The sequence below is a fragment of the Cucumis melo genome, chromosome 2, assembly GCF_025177605.1.
Source record: "Cucumis melo cultivar AY chromosome 2, USDA_Cmelo_AY_1.0, whole genome shotgun sequence".
Lineage (NCBI taxonomy): Eukaryota > Viridiplantae > Streptophyta > Magnoliopsida > Cucurbitales > Cucurbitaceae > Cucumis > Cucumis melo.
This window is the reverse complement of record NC_066858.1, coordinates 26051019-26064771: the sequence shown is the minus strand read 5'-3', so window position 1 is coordinate 26064771 and position 13753 is coordinate 26051019. Positions and strand designations below refer to the sequence as shown.

General features: G+C 39.5%; 1 protein-coding gene across 19 annotated transcripts in view; it reads right to left on the bottom strand.

Moving 5' to 3' along the window:
• Positions 1 to 13389, bottom strand: part of LOC103502276 (dual specificity protein phosphatase PHS1) — a 34565-nt gene extending 21176 nt beyond the window's left edge. Inside the window, exons 1-6 of one of the 19 annotated variants that reach the window (XM_051081504.1) lie at positions 13214 to 13389; positions 13013 to 13123; positions 12742 to 12842; positions 7971 to 8048; positions 7757 to 7896; positions 7367 to 7571 (exon numbers count right to left, since the gene is read on the bottom strand). In XM_051081504.1, the coding sequence (XP_050937461.1) occupies positions 7367 to 7571; positions 7757 to 7896; positions 7971 to 8048; positions 12742 to 12771 (453 nt within the window). In that variant the 5' untranslated portion in view covers positions 12772 to 12842; positions 13013 to 13123; positions 13214 to 13389. The other 18 variants (XM_008466146.3, XM_051081502.1, XM_051081501.1 and 15 more) reach the window with 18 other exon arrangements.
• Positions 13390 to 13753: the final 364 nt, after the last annotated feature.

Sequence of the window (13753 nt, the reverse complement as noted above, 5' to 3'; positions counted from 1 at the left end):
CATGGTGTTGGTAGTTAAAAAAGGGCAGCATTATCTATTAGGCTACCATTTTTCCATTTATATCGATCAACAAGCTTTGAGACATTTTTAGAACAGGGAGTGGTTTCAACCAAACATCCTCATTGACTCACCAAATTATTGGGTTATGACTTTGACATCCAATACGTGTTGGATCCGCAAAAAAAGATGGCAGACGCGCTCTCCCAAATGCCACCCATGGTGCACCTAAATGCGATTTATATGCCCCTCACGATTGATGTGGTTGGGTCCAACAAGAGGTTTTAGCAAACTCGAAAATTACATGAGTTAGTTCGTCGTTAGTTGAGGACGTTGATAGCATACCCAATTATTCTCTATTGAATGGGAATTTGTTTTATAAAAACCGTCTAGTCTTGCGCAAATCTTTTTCACCGATTCCTACTATTATGCACATGTTTCAGACTCAATTACGGGTGGCGACTTTGGGTTTTTTCGTACATGCAAGCGTACTACAAGGGAGTTGTTTTAGGAAGGAACACAATCTAATATTCAGAAATATGTAGCGGAATGTCCAATATGCCAGTGCAATATATCCCAAGCTATATCTTTGGCGGTCTGTTACAGCCTTTATTGATCCTTAAACGAATGTGGGAGGACATCTCTATAGATTTCGTGGAGCGGCTACCTTGCTTCGACGACTTTAATGCCATTTTGGTGGTGGTGGATCATCTTAGCGCATATGTCCATTTTATTGTCATCTCTCATCTTTACTCCGCCAAGAAAATAGTGACCACGTTTATTAAGGAAGCAGTGCAGCACCATGGGTTTCCGAATTCCACTGTATTAGATCAAGACAATTTTTTATCAATCATTTTTGGACTAAGTTGTTTCGTTTGCTAGGAACACAACTCAAGCAAAGTACCCCTTACCATCCCCCAACAAATGGGTAGATCAAGATCGTGAATTGGTGACTAAGTTGTTTCGTTTCCACAGACAATCCAAGCTACTACCTTTAACGTTGTTTACAGTGGCGATGCTCCACCCATGTTGGGTTTCAACAATTACGATGAAAAAACATAATGATTATGGTAAATGGCATGATAGAACAAACAACTGATGGAACGCAATCTACTGTTGACGATATTGAAAGAAAAATTATTGCAGGCGCAAAACTAAATGAAAAAATTTGCGAATTTGAATCGAAGGGAGCTCGAATTTAATGAAGGTGACTATGTTTTTCTTGAACTCCAACCTTATCGTTGATTGTCCTTGGCTTCAAAGCGTCGTGAGAAGCTCACACCTAAGCTTGTGGTCCTTGTGAAATCCTTCGGCGCATTGGGTTGTCACTCAACGTTCGGGCCTCTCGGCTAACGCCGCCATTCACCTAGTCTTCCATGTTTCACAACTTAAGAAGGCTACTAGGGACCACAAACTCGTTCAGTGCATTTTGCCACGTGTTTCAAATGATTTTAAGTGGGTGTCACCATGGTTGAAGTGTTAGCGGTCCGATGGAATGAGGTTGAAGTTGAGTGGGAGGCCATGATTGCTTGGCAAGGACAACCAGAGTGTGAAGCTAAGTTTCACCTTGAGGGCAGGGTGGCTTCAAAGAGAGGGGTGTATTGTTAGACCTCAATCATTAATATTTTAGGCTTGTGGTTTAGGTGGCAATAACAGTTGAGGTTTATTTTATGTTTAATATTTATATATCTTATTGTAGGGGCAGTGTCTAATATGGTTATAGATTGTGAATGACTGTTACTGTGTAACTACGGTGACAAGGAGGGGTTAGACACCCTCGAATCGGCCAGTTGGCTTACCTATCTTATCTTGATATCACAACTGGGACTTAGCGTCCTTACAGAGTCTTCTTGAAGAAATATCCCAAAGAAATCTTCCAAAGAACCACTTGATGTAGAGACTTCTTGAGGAATCCATTGCATAGGCTTCTTGAAGAAATCTCTAAAAGAACAATGCACAACTTTGTTCAACATCGACAATTTACGGGGAATTGCAACAAATATGCAATAGTATGCAATATATACGGCAAGAAAGATGGCAAAGCAAGAAGCAAGGGATCAACAAGCAAGAGACAAGAAGTAGGAGTTGTCCCGATCTTCTGAATCTATGCCGATCCAGACGCAAGTCTTGAGGACATCGTATGGGTATTGGATCGTAGTGATGTCTTTCCCATAATTTCTTCAAGAAGACTCTTGGTTCCAGCGTTTATAATTCACCCAAAAGTTTTAAGTTATTGACCATGTAGCTTTTGCTTTGATTTACCCCAAAGTTCATCTTCGTGTAGCTTTCGGTCCCCATAAACAAATTCAATGAAGAGGTTCATAAATTTTTTTTTTAAAAAGGAAAAACCGCTCAAGTTTTCTTATTTTAAAAAATTGAAGACATAATATTTTGAAGTGTAGAGAAGGAGCAATGGTGTGAACCAAAGAGTCTTTTGTTTTTTGTATGAATATTCTACCCTCAATGTGAGAGGATGTACTTTATTTATAGGGAAAATAGATGGTTACATAGTAACTAACAGTCTATTAGTGAGTAACAAATCTTAACTATTAAGATGTAACAGAAAACTAGCCGATAAATAACAAATCTTAACTAACAAAAGAGTTAAGATATAACAAAAAACTAGAAACCAATAGATTCAGTAGATTTAGGCTTATTTGATTTACATCATTCCACCCCCCGAACATCAAACTTGCCCCGAGTTTGCTATGAAAGCTGAAATTCATCCGGTGCATTGTAGCTTCTAAGGTTTGCTACATTGAAGATTGGACTGATGTTAAATTTGTGTAGTAGGTCAATTTTGTAAACATTGGGCTCATATTTAGCAAGTATTCTACATGGGCCAACCTGTTTGTCTTTCATCTTTCCATAGGTTCTAACGGGGAACCTCTTCTTCTTTAAATGTGCCATTACAAGATCTCCAACTTGGAAATGGACTTCCCTTCTTTTCTTATTCTTTTCTTCTTTGTAGGACTCAGTAGTCTTAGTGATATGGTCAATAACTTCTGTGTGAAGTTTCTGTATTCTTTCAGCTAACTGTTCAGCTTCCTCTTGGATTTCTACTTCTTTAGGTAGGCTAGTTAGGCGAATGTTAACCTTGGTGCCTTGGTGTACACGATCTCAAAGGGGCATTTGCCCGTGGTTCTATTCAACATATTGTTAAATGCAAATTCTGCTTGTGGGAGAATCATGTCCCATTGTCTAGGGTGGTTTCCACTGAGGCATCGAATTAGATTTCCCAAGGACCGATTAGTTACCTCAGTTTGTCCATCCGTTTGAGGGTGAGCAGTGGTACTAAACTTCAAGGTGGTGTCAAATTTCTTTCACAATGTCTTCCAAAAATGGCTAAGAAATTTAGTATCTCGGTCAAAAATTATTGTTTTTGGGATGCCATGTAGTCTAACAATCTCCCTAAATAAGAGAGTGGCAATGTGCACTGCATCTGTGGTTTTTTTACAAGGCGAGAAATGAGACATCTTGCTGAATCTGTCCACCACAACCATAACCGAGTCGAAGCCCCTTTGAGTCTTAGATAAACCCACGACAAAATCATTTGACAAATCCTCCCATATGTTTTTATGAATCGGTAGAGGAGTGTAAAGATCGGCATTAGATGAAGATCCTTTTGCTCTTTGGCAAATAGAACGTCTTTTCAAAAAGTTATTAATGTCTCGTCTAGCTTGAGGCCAATAAAACCTCTTGATGATAATCTGAAAAGTTTTTTCTTGACTAAAGTGTCCAGCTAGGCCTCCCGAATGAGCTTCTTTTATGATCGCTTCCCGTAAGGAAGTATGGGGAATGCATAGTTGGTTGCCTTTGAAGAGAAAACCTTCCACCAAATGATAATCTCTATCATGGATATGAGCAGTACAATGACTCCAAATCTCATCAAAGTCTTCATCAGTCTCATACAGCGTTGGAAGATGGTTAAAGGCTGTAATTTCAACTGAGAGCACAGTTAGGAGAGTAGCTTTTCTGCTTAAGGCATCTACAACTCTATTTTCTTTGCCCACTTGATGCTTGATTAAGAAATCAAATCTTTAGATATAAGATACCCATCTAGCATGCATCTTGTTAATGTTTTTTTGGGCATGGAGATACTTCAAGGAGAAATGATCAGTGAGCAGCACAAACTCCTTAGATAATAAGTAGTGCTCCCACTGTTTTAAGGCCCTAACAAGTGCATAAAGTTGCTGCTCATAGGTGCTCCAGTTTTGTCTAGAAGAACTCAATTTTTCACTAAAGAATTCAATCGGATGACCCCCTTGGGAAAGGACAGCACCAATTCCCACTCCACTGGCGTCTACTGCCACTTCAAAAGGGCTATCAAAACTCCGATAATTTGAGGACTGATTGGCTGGCAAGCGTTCTTTTGAGGGAGTCAAAATTGTGCTGCTGTTTTTCTCCCCAATAAAAGGCTCCCTTCTTCAAACAATCAGTCATAGGAGCTGTTATAGAGCTAAATTTCCTATAAAAAGATGCCAGTCCCATAAAAGCTTGAATCTCCTTTACTGTTTTAGGAATCGGCCATTTAGTTACAGCTTCCACCTTGCTTTCATCCATCTTCACTTGATTTTCAGATATAATAAAAACCTAGGAAAGATATTTCTTCCGTGCAAAAAATATATTTCTTCAAATTAATGAAGAACTTACTCTTTTGAAGGGCTTCAAAAACTAGCTTTAGATGCTGCATATGGTCTTGTTCATTCTTGCTATAGATTAAGATATCATCAAAGTAGACTACCACAAATTTGTTTAAGAATAAATGTAACACTTGGTGCATCAATCGCATAAAGGTACTTGGGGCATTTGATAAGCCAAAAGGCACCACTAACCATTCGAATAACCCCTCATTAGTCTTGAAGGCCGTCTTCCACTCATCTCCTGACCTTATTCTAATTTGATGATATCCACTTCTTAGGTCTACCTTAGAAAAAACAAGAGCTCCTCCAAGTTGGTCAAGGAGATCATTGATTCTTGGAATAGGGAAGCGATATTTGACCGTGATTTTGTTGATGGCTCGACTATCTACACACATCCTCCAGCTGCCCTCCTTCTTTGGAGTTAATAAAGCTGGTACGGCACAAGGGCTAATGCTTGGCTGAATATGCCATTTTTTCAACAAATCTTCAATGTGCTGGTGTAAGAACTCATACTCCTTAGGACAAATCTTCAATGTGCTGGTGTAAGAACTCATACTCCTTAGAACTCATTTTGTAATGAGAAAGGTTAGGAAGAGAGGAGTTGGGTATCAAATCAATAATGCGCTGGATGTCTCGAAGAGAAGGAAATTCAGAGGGCTCCTCCATTATAGGTTGAAATTGGCTCAATAGGGTTTGCACCTTTGGTGGAATCACGCTGGAAATTTTTGTAGTACGAGTGTCTGCAATAACAAGTCCCAAAATATCAGATTCTCTGGTTTCTAGAAATTATTTTCCACTTACAGTGATGAAAAGATGAGAAATTTTTTTCCACTTACAGTGATGAAAAGATGACTTTCAGCCTTCTTTTGATCGACTCCTTCCTCATTCTTCTTGCTTAGAGGCATCACAATCTTCTTGTTCATCCATTGGAACTCATATATGTTCTCTCCCCCCTTATGAATAGCTTGAATATCGTATTGCCATGGTCTTCCAAGTAAAATATGGCAAACATCCATATCCAAGACATCACACACAATCTGATCTTTATAGGTCCCTCCAATTGACAAAGGGACTAAACAAACCTCATTTATTTGGGCATCACCACCTTTCTTGATCCACCCAATCTTGTAAGGACATGAATGAGGCTCCGTTTTCAGCTTAAGTGCAGCCACAAGCTTCTTGGAGATAAAATTTTCACTGTTGCCGTTGTCAATGATCACACTACACACTTTGCCTTGGATGGTACATTGGGTCTTGAAAAGGCTATGCCTTTGTTGGTGAGAGGTGTCACTTTTTGGAGTAATTAAGACTCTTTGCAACACACACGATAGCCTTTCTCCATCATCGGGTTCTAATATTTGTTCTTCTCGAGAGAGATCCTCTTCTTGTTCTTCAACATAATCTTCATCTTCTTCAAGAATAGCCACTGTCTTTCTTTTAGGGCAAGCATTTGAGAGATGGCCAGTTTGACCACAGCGGAAACACTTGCTTAAATTCGGCCTTTGATAGACATTTTCTGCTTGCTTCTTTCCATTTGTCTCATCAGTTTTAACCTTCTCTTGATCTTTGTTCTAATGAGTCCTAGATGATTGCATTGCAACCGATTTGGAACTAAATTCAGCCTCAATCCTCCTACAAATCGTGCAATAAGGTGCTGCTCGTTCTCCATTAGATTGGTTCTTACATCCAACCGATGAAATTTCAGCACCGGCAATTGTGATACTGATTATAAAGAGTTTGCTCATAGTTGGGAGGAAGGAAACGTGCCTTCGTTATCATTTTCTCCCGTGAAGCAATGGGTCTCTTCCCATTTTTTCGCCTATTAACCTGAAGTTGTTCCCACCAAGCCGATGCTCCAGCCTTCAGCTTCAACGCTACTAAATGGACTTTCTTTACCTCATAAGTATTCATATATTCTTTAACCAATCAAGAAAAATCTCAATATTCAGAGGAACTCCAATCTTGAGGCTCTTGATACATTTCTTGGTTTCTTGGAAAAGAATTTTGATAGTCTTGAAATGGTCTCCTTCGTTCTGGATGTAATATCTCCTTTCTTGATGATACATTTCTTGGTTTCTTGGAAAAGGATTTTGATAGTCTTGAAATGGTCTCCTTTTTTCCTGCATATCATATCTCCTTTCTTGATGATTTATTTCATGATTCCAGCACCACAGATGCCACGTTGGCCCCAGTCACGAACAAGTTCTTGATCTTCTTGAGAGGGTGCCAATGCCTCTAGTCTTTGCAAGACTTCTTGAAGTGTATTTTCGATTCTTTCCACGAAAGCTTCCACGGACAGGGTTTCCTCCGTCTCTTGGTTTCGAGCAAGTTGCTCTGCTGTGCCCAGGTTAGCACGTTGGATAGCCATTTGGCCCAGAAATTTTTGTAGGAATATTCTACCCTCAATGTGAGGATGTACTTTATTTGTAGGAAAAATAGATGGTTACATAGTAAGTAACAAATCTTTATAACAGAAAACTAGCCTATAAATAACAAATCTTAACTAACAAAAAGTTAATAGATTCAGGCTTATTTGATTTACACTCAAGCAAGGACCACTGGGCGAGAATCGGGAGGCTGCACATTGTTTCAATGGTAATTTAGCTAATTTCACCCGATGATGACACATACAAAGGTCAAAATAAACTTGGATTTTCAAAGTTGAGCAAGATTTCATTGGATCTCCCGAAATGGGTCATCCGAGGAAAATTCCCAAGCTTACACACCTCAAGGGCTTTATTCATCTCATCTTCCGAATGTTCGGTGCTACTACTGTGTTCGGTGCGGTGAAGAGATAAAAGCCTATCCCACGAGAAAGAACTTGACTCGATATCCAACACTGAAGCTTTAGCAAGTCTATCCCACAGATTTGTTTCCGTTGATTGCTCGGGAGCTGGAAGATTTATTGATTGATTGACAAGTTCCTCAGCACTGAATGGTAACCAGGTGCTCAGTTACCACGCAATATTTGAATGAAAAGAATAAAAGGAAATTAAGGTAGAGCATTGAAAGGTAGGAAGGCAACTGAAAATCGTGTCCTGGGTGAAATTGTAGATAAAGAGGTAATTGATAAATGAATAAGAAAAAGGGAGGTAATAGCATATAATTGGGCAAACCCGGAAGGCATGTCGAATGATGGATGAGGGCGGTTGTGGAAGGCAGAAGCGCGATGTTTGCCGCTACGTTTACGGACGAGTTCAAGCCATTGGGAAAACCTGTAAGCGGGACCTGCGATGTCTCCCAACATGTGCAGTACCTGGATTTGAAGGAGCATTAAGGAAGTTAAATGCAGGTGGAAATGGGAAAAAGAGAAAGAAGGAAAGAGAGTACCCGAGAAGTAACGGTGGGAGGGAGAGGGGCAAGGTCAGACTCGTCGGGTCCGAGATCCAAGTCGAGGTCCTTGATTTCCTGGTATTCCGGCATAACATAAACAGAGATAAGAGGAAAATAATGAATGGAGTTGAGAAAAGGAAGAAAAGGGGCACCTGATGTTGAAGGTGATGGTGTTTTTCCATAACACCTGATGAGTGCGTACAGTATCTGATATCAGGTATCAGGTATGTGGTGTCAGCCCTCGCTTTCTCTACTTGATGAAAAAAGGAAAAGGAATTAGCAAAAGCAGAAGCAAAATTTTTTTTTTTTAAAATTACCCATTCCTTCTCTCTCTCCTTCTCAATCATGAGTTCGCCATTTTTTATTTCAATTAATAGATTTTTTTTTTTAAAAAAAAAAAAGGCGCGGCAGAGCAGGCGGTACCTTTTCGCTTTCTGTTTCTGGGGTGGTTGTTGATCTGGTAGCAAGGGCACGCTGGAGGGGTTTACACAATTCTGATTTGAAGGATTGTTCATTCCGCAACGATTTCTAGATCTGAAATGACCCATTTGGAAAGATCAACGGTGATGGTCTTTGACTGAGATGCCATTTAATTAATCTACGACAAGTTTAAGTGAAACTCACTGTCAAAATATACTTGAAGTAGATGTCCTAAATCTCTTGAAATTTTTTATGATGGGTTTCTGTGCGATATTTAAGATGTGAAAGACGAGAAATGGATGCGGAGAGAAAGAGGACAGTTCTTGGATTCTTCTCCCGGCAATTCTTCTTATTGTTATTGTTAAGTGCAGTTGAGTTTTAAAAGGCCTTCGTTGGCCTTGAGAAATTAAACAAAAAAATGGGTATTGTGTGTTGAAGTTCCTCCTTCGAAAGACATTTTTATTTTTATCGAAGAATGGATCAGATTACAGTGCAACATTTGAGTCATAGAAGCAGGCATGGATAAATTTCAGGCGAGGAAGCAAGAATACGAAGGGTGGGGCAAGGTTCACACAGTGGAGAGATGATAGGAGATTGGGAGGATGATGTCATTTGCCACGTCACACTCCATTTGCCTAAAAAGTATAATATAATATTGGTATATTTTACCCCAATTAAATTAACAAATAATGTTATAATACATTTTGATTAGCAAACTAAGTTGGCTTTGGGATAAAACACGATTTATTACGGTTATAGGTTAGATGTAGTTGAGTTATATTTTAACTTAAAGTGGTAATAATATGTGTTTTAGACCTAAATTATTTTAGGTTGAGAAAAAATAGTAAACAAGTCGTCTAATAATAATATTCATTCCAAACGAATGTATGGTTATGGTCTTCTCTCTCCAACTCTAATTAATTTATTTCGGTCTCTTTCCCCTTGCTCTCTCCCAGTGGACATCTTTCACATTTTGTTTTTTGGTTTTTTTCTTGTTCTTAACCAAAAGCATAAAGGTACTTGGGGCATTTGATAAGCCAAAAGGCACCACTAACCATTCGAATAACCCCTCATTAGTCTTGAAGGCCGTCTTCCACTCATCTCCTGACCTTATTCTAATTTGATGATATCCACTTCTTAGGTCTACCTTAGAAAAAACAAGAGCTCCTCCAAGTTGGTCAAGGAGATCATTGATTCTTGGAATAGGGAAGCGATATTTGACCGTGATTTTGTTGATGGCTCGACTATCTACACACATCCTCCAGCTGCCCTCCTTCTTTGGAGTTAATAAAGCTGGTACGGCACAAGGGCTAATGCTTGGCTGAATATGCCATTTTTTCAACAAATCTTCAATGTGCTGGTGTAAGAACTCATACTCCTTAGGACAAATCTTCAATGTGCTGGTGTAAGAACTCATACTCCTTAGAACTCATTTTGTAATGAGAAAGGTTAGGAAGAGAGGAGTTGGGTATCAAATCAATAATGCGCTGGATGTCTCGAAGAGAAGGAAATTCAGAGGGCTCCTCCATTATAGGTTGAAATTGGCTCAATAGGGTTTGCACCTTTGGTGGAATCACGCTGGAAATTTTTGTAGTACGAGTGTCTGCAATAACAAGTCCCAAAATATCAGATTCTCTGGTTTCTAGAAATTATTTTCCACTTACAGTGATGAAAAGATGAGAAATTTTTTTCCACTTACAGTGATGAAAAGATGACTTTCAGCCTTCTTTTGATCGACTCCTTCCTCATTCTTCTTGCTTAGAGGCATCACAATCTTCTTGTTCATCCATTGGAACTCATATATGTTCTCTCCCCCCTTATGAATAGCTTGAATATCGTATTGCCATGGTCTTCCAAGTAAAATATGGCAAACATCCATATCCAAGACATCACACACAATCTGATCTTTATAGGTCCCTCCAATTGACAAAGGGACTAAACAAACCTCATTTATTTGGGCATCACCACCTTTCTTGATCCACCCAATCTTGTAAGGACATGAATGAGGCTCCGTTTTCAGCTTAAGTGCAGCCACAAGCTTCTTGGAGATAAAATTTTCACTGTTGCCGTTGTCAATGATCACACTACACACTTTGCCTTGGATGGTACATTGGGTCTTGAAAAGGCTATGCCTTTGTTGGTGAGAGGTGTCACTTTTTGGAGTAATTAAGACTCTTTGCAACACACACGATAGCCTTTCTCCATCATCGGGTTCTAATATTTGTTCTTCTCGAGAGAGATCCTCTTCTTGTTCTTCAACATAATCTTCATCTTCTTCAAGAATAGCCACTGTCTTTCTTTTAGGGCAAGCATTTGAGAGATGGCCAGTTTGACCACAGCGGAAACACTTGCTTAAATTCGGCCTTTGATAGACATTTTCTGCTTGCTTCTTTCCATTTGTCTCATCAGTTTTAACCTTCTCTTGATCTTTGTTCTAATGAGTCCTAGATGATTGCATTGCAACCGATTTGGAACTAAATTCAGCCTCAATCCTCCTACAAATCGTGCAATAAGGTGCTGCTCGTTCTCCATTAGATTGGTTCTTACATCCAACCGATGAAATTTCAGCACCGGCAATTGTGATACTGATTATAAAGAGTTTGCTCATAGTTGGGAGGAAGGAAACGTGCCTTCGTTATCATTTTCTCCCGTGAAGCAATGGGTCTCTTCCCATTTTTTCGCCTATTAACCTGAAGTTGTTCCCACCAAGCCGATGCTCCAGCCTTCAGCTTCAACGCTACTAAATGGACTTTCTTTACCTCATAAGTATTCATATATTCTTTAACCAATCAAGAAAAATCTCAATATTCAGAGGAACTCCAATCTTGAGGCTCTTGATACATTTCTTGGTTTCTTGGAAAAGAATTTTGATAGTCTTGAAATGGTCTCCTTCGTTCTGGATGTAATATCTCCTTTCTTGATGATACATTTCTTGGTTTCTTGGAAAAGGATTTTGATAGTCTTGAAATGGTCTCCTTTTTTCCTGCATATCATATCTCCTTTCTTGATGATTTATTTCATGATTCCAGCACCACAGATGCCACGTTGGCCCCAGTCACGAACAAGTTCTTGATCTTCTTGAGAGGGTGCCAATGCCTCTAGTCTTTGCAAGACTTCTTGAAGTGTATTTTCGATTCTTTCCACGAAAGCTTCCACGGACAGGGTTTCCTCCGTCTCTTGGTTTCGAGCAAGTTGCTCTGCTGTGCCCAGGTTAGCACGTTGGATAGCCATTTGGCCCAGAAATTTTTGTAGGAATATTCTACCCTCAATGTGAGGATGTACTTTATTTGTAGGAAAAATAGATGGTTACATAGTAAGTAACAAATCTTTATAACAGAAAACTAGCCTATAAATAACAAATCTTAACTAACAAAAAGTTAATAGATTCAGGCTTATTTGATTTACACTCAAGCAAGGACCACTGGGCGAGAATCGGGAGGCTGCACATTGTTTCAATGGTAATTTAGCTAATTTCACCCGATGATGACACATACAAAGGTCAAAATAAACTTGGATTTTCAAAGTTGAGCAAGATTTCATTGGATCTCCCGAAATGGGTCATCCGAGGAAAATTCCCAAGCTTACACACCTCAAGGGCTTTATTCATCTCATCTTCCGAATGTTCGGTGCTACTACTGTGTTCGGTGCGGTGAAGAGATAAAAGCCTATCCCACGAGAAAGAACTTGACTCGATATCCAACACTGAAGCTTTAGCAAGTCTATCCCACAGATTTGTTTCCGTTGATTGCTCGGGAGCTGGAAGATTTATTGATTGATTGACAAGTTCCTCAGCACTGAATGGTAACCAGGTGCTCAGTTACCACGCAATATTTGAATGAAAAGAATAAAAGGAAATTAAGGTAGAGCATTGAAAGGTAGGAAGGCAACTGAAAATCGTGTCCTGGGTGAAATTGTAGATAAAGAGGTAATTGATAAATGAATAAGAAAAAGGGAGGTAATAGCATATAATTGGGCAAACCCGGAAGGCATGTCGAATGATGGATGAGGGCGGTTGTGGAAGGCAGAAGCGCGATGTTTGCCGCTACGTTTACGGACGAGTTCAAGCCATTGGGAAAACCTGTAAGCGGGACCTGCGATGTCTCCCAACATGTGCAGTACCTGGATTTGAAGGAGCATTAAGGAAGTTAAATGCAGGTGGAAATGGGAAAAAGAGAAAGAAGGAAAGAGAGTACCCGAGAAGTAACGGTGGGAGGGAGAGGGGCAAGGTCAGACTCGTCGGGTCCGAGATCCAAGTCGAGGTCCTTGATTTCCTGGTATTCCGGCATAACATAAACAGAGATAAGAGGAAAATAATGAATGGAGTTGAGAAAAGGAAGAAAAGGGGCACCTGATGTTGAAGGTGATGGTGTTTTTCCATAACACCTGATGAGTGCGTACAGTATCTGATATCAGGTATCAGGTATGTGGTGTCAGCCCTCGCTTTCTCTACTTGATGAAAAAAGGAAAAGGAATTAGCAAAAGCAGAAGCAAAATTTTTTTTTTTTAAAATTACCCATTCCTTCTCTCTCTCCTTCTCAATCATGAGTTCGCCATTTTTTATTTCAATTAATAGATTTTTTTTTTTAAAAAAAAAAAAGGCGCGGCAGAGCAGGCGGTACCTTTTCGCTTTCTGTTTCTGGGGTGGTTGTTGATCTGGTAGCAAGGGCACGCTGGAGGGGTTTACACAATTCTGATTTGAAGGATTGTTCATTCCGCAACGATTTCTAGATCTGAAATGACCCATTTGGAAAGATCAACGGTGATGGTCTTTGACTGAGATGCCATTTAATTAATCTACGACAAGTTTAAGTGAAACTCACTGTCAAAATATACTTGAAGTAGATGTCCTAAATCTCTTGAAATTTTTTATGATGGGTTTCTGTGCGATATTTAAGATGTGAAAGACGAGAAATGGATGCGGAGAGAAAGAGGACAGTTCTTGGATTCTTCTCCCGGCAATTCTTCTTATTGTTATTGTTAAGTGCAGTTGAGTTTTAAAAGGCCTTCGTTGGCCTTGAGAAATTAAACAAAAAAATGGGTATTGTGTGTTGAAGTTCCTCCTTCGAAAGACATTTTTATTTTTATCGAAGAATGGATCAGATTACAGTGCAACATTTGAGTCATAGAAGCAGGCATGGATAAATTTCAGGCGAGGAAGCAAGAATACGAAGGGTGGGGCAAGGTTCACACAGTGGAGAGATGATAGGAGATTGGGAGGATGATGTCATTTGCCACGTCACACTCCATTTGCCTAAAAAGTATAATATAATATTGGTATATTTTACCCCAATTAAATTAACAAATAATGTTATAATACATTTTGATTAGCAAACTAAGTTGGCTTTGGGATAAAACACGAT